The sequence below is a fragment of the Salminus brasiliensis genome, chromosome 2, assembly GCF_030463535.1.
Source record: "Salminus brasiliensis chromosome 2, fSalBra1.hap2, whole genome shotgun sequence".
Lineage (NCBI taxonomy): Eukaryota > Metazoa > Chordata > Actinopteri > Characiformes > Bryconidae > Salminus > Salminus brasiliensis.
In genome coordinates, this window is record NC_132879.1 from 15,445,034 (window position 1) to 15,452,118 (window position 7,085).

The following is a 7,085-nucleotide window of genomic DNA, read 5'->3' on the forward strand; positions in this document are numbered from 1 at the left end:
AGTGCTATTATTGTTACATAAAAAACTTGAAGAACCATTTAAATGCTGAAATGGTCCTATGTAGCACCAGAATACTTCATACACACATAATATTAATATAAATCTTATTGTGAATATTAATATTAATAGTAATAATGGTAATAATATGTTTTTATTTTAATTATAGTATTTTACTATCTTGATTATTGTTACTACTGTTATCAGTAGTCATTTGTTTATTTAATTGCTTATTTCTATGTGTAATGCTCAGCAGTTTTCACCTTTGAACTACCAGTCAATCACAGCGCGGGGGCGGGGCTTATAGAAATACGGTTGGAAAAAAATGCGTCAGGAGAGAGAGAGTGAGAGAGAGAGAGAGAGAGAGTGAGAGAGAGTATAGGAGGAGTCAGAGCAGTGTGTGTGTGTGTGTGTGTGTGTGTGTGTGTGTTCAGTAGGAGGAGTCTCTCTCTCTCTCCTTTTCGTCTCTCCATGTCTCTCGCGCTCTCTCAGTGAAGCTGCGCAGACTCTCCGCTCCGCACGCGCTCCGCTCCTCCAGCACGTTGACACCAACCCCTCGCGCACCGACCCCCGAAACAAAACAACTCGCGTTCTCTCACCCCCCGCCCCCCTCCACTGCGAGCCGCTCGCGGGCCATCCGAGGTGAGTACAAGGGGCTCGAACGCGAGCTTCGTCATACCGGGGGACCTCGGGGTAACGGGGGCTCTCCAAAGCGCGCGCCTCCTCGGCTTTTGCGCTCTTGGGACTGTGTGTGTGTGTGTGTGTGTGTGTGTGTGTATGTATATGTATGTGTGTGTTTCTTTCCTTACGCGCGCTCCCCTCGTCCGCTCCGCTCGGTCACCTCGCAGTAATCACATTAGCGCGACATATTCCAGCCTTTATAATCCCCCATAATCCAACAGCAGCGTCTCGCGGCGCCCTGCAATTAGCCCCTATAGGACAGGAACAGGCAGCGCACGAGCCTTCACTGTCCACTGAACCTCAGCCGAGTGCGTGTTTGGACTGTCAGACTGCGTGGTGCGCGTGTTTTGTCCGGTCGTCCTATGCGTCCAGGCTTTACCTCGTGCTCAGTGAGGTTCTCTCTCTCTCTCTCTCTCTCTCTCTCTCTCTCTCTCTCTCTCTCTCTCTCTCTCCTTTCTTCTCTAACGGTCTCTCGTTCCCTCTGTCTTTCCTTCTCTAATTGTCTCCTGCTGTCTCACTCCTCTCTCTCTCTCTCTCTCTCTCTCTCTCCCCTTCCTTCTCTAATTGTCTCCTGCTGTCTCACTCCTCTCTCTCTCTCTCTCTCTCTCTCTCTCTCTCTCCCCTTCCTTCTCTAATTGTCTCCTGCTGTCTCACTCCTCTCTCTCTCTCTCTCTCTCTCTCTCTCTCTCTCCCCTTCCTTCTCTAATTGTCTCCTGCTGTCTCACTCCTCTCTCTCTCTCTCTCTTCCTCCTCTAATTGTTTCTCTCTCACCCTCACTCTCTCTCTCTCTCTCTCTCTCTCTCTCTCTCTCTCTCTCTCTCTCTCTCTCTCTCTCTCCCTCCTCTAATTATTTCTCTCTCACCCTCTCTCTCTCTCTCTTCTCCCCCTCTAATTATTTCTCTCTCACCCTCTCTCCTGCAGGCGATGCTGTACGGACTGCTCCTGCCTCTTGCGGCGCTGCTGCTGCTGCGTGCGGACGGCAGGCGTGTGGACACGGCGGTCTCTGTAAACAACAACAACGAAAACCACAACAATCATGCGAACCCAGTGGACTCGGACAAGTGGATGAGCGGCGCGTCCCATTATGACAAGGAGAAGTACTGGAACAGGTTCAGAGACGTGAGTGACCCCCACTGGACATCAAGCTCATTTAGGGAATCTGGCTGCGTGCCACTTCACACACTAACACACACACACATTAACACACACTGGTCGTTAAACAGTGCATTTGCTGTCAGTGTGTGGAGAGCCAGGGATGCCCTGCTCTGGTTGTGGTGGCCAGAGTCCAGCACTGTCTGGATGTACCTCACCTTGATTCAACTCATCAATTAATGACCATGCTTAGGAGGCATATTAGGGTCAGAGCAGTCTGACGTTTGGTTGGTGTGCTGCACTGAGTATCGTGGTGCACTAAAGGTGTGGGATTTGAAGGTGTGCATCATTTCCACATGAACAGAACTGTGTCGTCCACCTGACTTACTTTTGAATACAGTCATTGTGTTGCTGTGGTTTATAGTGTTTATGTGGAAATGATTCATGTAGCTGGATCAGGTCCAGTGTCTCACTTTTTCGGTCTATAAGCCTGAGAGCTCTCTAGGCCTGGCAGGTTCTAGAAGGATGCCCTCCGCCCACACTGTTCTAGAAGGCTTTCCTCCATTCACATTGCTCTGGAATGAAATGCTGTCCTTCATCCACACTGTTCTAGCGTTCTCTCCTTTAGCCACACCATTCTGGAATTATGCCTTCTATCCACACTGTTCTAGGAGACTTTCCTCTGCCCACACTGTTCTAGAATATCTTCCATCCACACTGTTCTAGAATGCTGTCACCCATGTACAATGTTCAAAAGGGCTGTCCTTCATTCACACTGTTCTAGAATACACTCCTACATTCACACTGTTCTAGAATACGCACTGTTCTAGAATACACTCATACAGTCACACTGTTCTAGAATACACTCCTACAGTCACACTGTTCTATAAAACCCTCCACACTGTTCTAGAATACACTCCTACAGTCACACTGTTCTAGAATACACTCCTACAGTCACACCGTCCTATAATACCCTCCACACTGTTCTAGAATACACTCATACAGTCACACTGTTCTAGAATACACTCCTACAGTCACACTGTTCTAGAATACACTCCTACAGTCACACTGTTCTATAATACCCTCCACACTGTTCTAGAATACACTCATACAGTCACACTGTTCTAGAATACACTCCTACAGTCACACTGTTCTAGAATACACTCCTACAGTCACACTGTTCTAGAATACCCTCCACACTGTTCTAGAATACACTCATACAGTACACACTGTTCTAGAATACACTCCACACTGTTCTAGAATACCCTCCACACTGTTCTAGAATACACTCCTACATTCATGCTGTTCTAGAATACACACTGTTCTAGAATACACTCATACAGTCACACTGTTCTAGAATACACTCCTACATTCATGCTGTTCTAGAATACACACTGTTCTAGAATACACTCATACAGTCACACTGTTCTAGAATACACTCCTACAGTCACACTGTTCTATAAAACCCTCCACACTGTTCTAGAATACACTCCTACAGTCACACTGTTCTAGAATACACTCCACACTGTTCTAGAATACACTCCTACAGTCACACTGTTCTAGAATACCCACCACACTGTTATAGAATACACTCCTACAGTCACACTGTTCTAGAATACACTCCACACTGTTCTAGAATACACTCCTACAGTCACACTGTTCTAGAATAGTAACCACACTGTTCTAGAATGCACTCCTACAGTCACACTGTTCTAGAATACACTCCACACTGTTCTAGAATACACACCTACACTCACACTGTTCTAGAATACACTCCACACTGTTCTAGAATACACTCCTACAGTCACACGGTTCTAGAATACAATCCACACTGTTCTAGAATACACTCCTACACTCACACTGTTCTAGGATACACTCCTACAGTCACACGGTTCTAGAATACATTCCACGCTGTTCTAGAATACACTCCTACACTCACACTGTTATAGAATGCACTCCTACAGTCACACGGTTCTAGAATACATTCCACGCTGTTCTAGAATACACTCCTACACTCACACTGTTATAGAATGCACTCCTACAGTCACACTGTTCTAGAATACACTCCTACAGTCACACTGTTCTATAATACCCTCCACACTGTTCTAGAATACACTCATACAGTCACACTGTTCTAGAATACACTCCTACAGTCACACTGTTCTATAAAACCCTCCACACTGTTCTAGAATACACTCCTACAGTCACACTGTTCTAGAATACACTCCACACTGTTATAGAATACACTCATACAGTCACACTGTTCTAGAATACACTCATACAGTCACACTGTTCTAGAATACACTCCTACAGTCACACTGTTCTAGAATACACTCCTACAGTCACACTGTTCTAGAATACACTCCTACAGTCACACTGTTCTATAATACCCTCCACACTGTTCTAGAATACACTCATACAGTCACACTGTTCTAGAATACACTCATACAGTCACACTGTTCTAGAATACACTCCTACAGTCACACTGTTCTATAAAACCCTCCACACTGTTCTAGAATACACTCCTACAGTCACACTGTTCTAGAATACACTCCACACTGTTCTAGAATACACTCCTACAGTCACACTGTTCTAGAATACCCACCACACTGTTATAGAATACACTCCTACAGTCACACTGTTCTAGAATACACTCCACACTGTTCTAGAATACACTCCTACAGTCACACTGTTCTAGAATAGTAACCACACTGTTCTAGAATGCACTCCTACAGTCACACTGTTCTAGAATACACTCCACACTGTTCTAGAATACACACCTACACTCACACTGTTCTAGAATACACTCCACACTGTTCTAGAATACACTCCTACAGTCACACGGTTCTAGAATACAATCCACACTGTTCTAGAATACACTCCTACACTCACACTGTTCTAGGATACACTCCTACAGTCACACGGTTCTAGAATACATTCCACGCTGTTCTAGAATACACTCCTACACTCACACTGTTATAGAATGCACTCCTACAGTCACACTGTTCTAGAATACACTCCTACAGTCACACTGTTCTATAATACCCTCCACACTGTTCTAGAATACACTCATACAGTCACACTGTTCTAGAATACACTCCTACAGTCACACTGTTCTAGAATACACTCCTACAGTCACACTGTTCTAGAATACACTCCACACTGTTCTAGAATACAATCCTACACTCACACTGTTCTAGAATACACTCCTACACTCACACTGTTCTAGAATACACTCCTACACTCACACTGTTCTAGAATACACTCCACACTGTTTTAGTATGTTCTTCACTCACACTTCTTAGGGTTATCAGTGCTTTCTCCAACCATTCTGAAACAACTACCAACCTTAGAATGTTGGGGCGGGAACACACTGAACTGCGCTGAACTTTGGTCCTCCTGGACTAAAGTTCCCTGGCGGAGAGCCACGGATTAAATGGAGAACATTTCGCCCAATAGAAGCCTCAATAAGCTTCAGCGGTGCCAAGGAGCAGACCCAGAGGTTTCATTACAGAGCTTTCAGAACTGTTTCCATTTGGTTGCATTGGATGAAGTGTCTCAGTGTTGTTGATATATGGTTGTTGAGTCTCAAAAATGCCACAGCTACTTTCTTTACCAGTAACAGTGCCAAAAGGATTCTTTGCCTGATGCCACTCTTGGTTCCCAGGAAATAAACATAATAATAAGATGGTGCTTTAGATCGATAATATAAATGTTCTGGTAAGAACCATTAGAGTGGTATAGAGGCTTTAAACATTCTTCACATTCCATTGTGTTTTTTTTTTACAAACGTTCTTTAGGAAATCTAGAATAGCTCCCCATTGTGGCACTATCTATATACCTACCTGTCTACCCTCCTACCTACCCATTGGTTCTCTATTCTATGGTATGGCAGTAATCTGGTCCATCAGTTTACTGATTGTCAGTACATGTTTCTGCCTCCCAGCGACTTCTCTCTGGTGCACCATTGTAGTATCAATGCTGAGGCATCGGGAGGGGCTTTGTAATGAATGCTGAGAGGGTGTAGGTCTAAAACACTGTGTAGAAGATAATTCCATTGTTCTTGATGCCATTTATTGCTCTGTCATCACATGCTGCAAAGGCATTTGAGCTTTTTCTAACTCTCCACCAAGCTGTTGCAAGCTCAACCTGTCAAAGCTTTAACGTGAGGTAGAATGCTGGTAGATGAGGTAGAGGTTGAATGCTGAACTCTGCAGTGTTGTGGTCCTCCAGTGCTGGAGTTTAACACTCCTGAGGCTCTGGCTTGTCAGTTTAAGCTCCTACTACTGATTCAGCATTAAAAGGCTGACCTTTAAATTGTTTATGAATGTGTTATTGATCCAGGCTGTGTGGGCATTAGGATTTTATTGAAGAGGTACTTTAACGGTTGTTATTGAAAACACTGTAGTATTTGTGTTGGTGAAACAAGTTATGCTTTACTGGTCCGATTAGGAGAGTTCGAGAGAGGGCATTTTGCATGCAGGATGTTATAATTTGCATGTTGGTGGAGAAGAAGGGCTGAATTACAGAATGAAAACAGAGCTCTGCTCTGTTGAAATGCTATGAGTGCTATTCTTTATTAATCATGTCGGGCTACATCATATACATCATGGCACCCAGCCCCTGCCTGTCAGTAAAGGCTCATAGGTTAGCTAGCTGACTGTGGGATATCAAATGATATTAAGTGCTTATCTGGTCAAGTGGATGTTTCTGTCATGGGTGACAGTGAATGTACTCATGCATGTGTGTCTTTATGTTGGGTGTGTTTCAAGTATTTCACTTCATATACTCTCAACATGAAAAGCTGGAAGCGTGTGCATTCCTGTAACTCTGCTAGTGTGGCTTCTTTTCTTCACTCAGTGACTATTTAAATGATATGTCAGTGTTTATTTCATGTAAAAAGCTGTTGTTTTAATATTTTTACATTTACATTCTGACAGATACAATATCTGAATCACACTAAACTGATTTGACTATAAAAAGAATTCCACAGTTTTGCTGCATGAATAGGCTTTTCAGTTATTTAACTGTGCTTTTCCAGAGAAAATGGCTGTGGATGTTGTTGCAGAAGGGGTTGTTTTATTAAAGTGATTGTCTTGCCACAGTGAAAACTGAGAGGCATCTGTGGTTTATTTTCCCGGTTTGCTGAAGTGCTTGTTTTGCCTCAGTGAGGGCTTTTGGCTGTGGTGGTTTCCAAGCTGAGGTGTCGTGGCCTCACTGCGGTCACTATGAAGCTTCAAAAGGGCGTGTTTGAGAGAGACACTAGGGAGTGTTAAGTGCTTGGGCAGTCATTATCTGTTATTGGATCACTTTCT

The 7,085-nt window shown here is 44.0% G+C and overlaps 1 protein-coding gene across 1 annotated transcript in view; it reads left to right on the forward strand.

Moving 5' to 3' along the window:
• Positions 1 to 453: 453 nt before the first annotated feature.
• Positions 454 to 7,085, forward strand: part of spock1 (SPARC (osteonectin), cwcv and kazal like domains proteoglycan 1) — a 303,961-nt gene continuing 297,329 nt past the window's right edge. The window contains exons 1-2 of the mRNA XM_072668287.1: positions 454 to 639; positions 1,600 to 1,797. Coding sequence (XP_072524388.1) covers positions 1,603 to 1,797 — 195 coding nt within the window. The 5' untranslated portion in view covers positions 454 to 639; positions 1,600 to 1,602. The remainder of the gene's footprint in view (positions 640 to 1,599; positions 1,798 to 7,085) is intronic.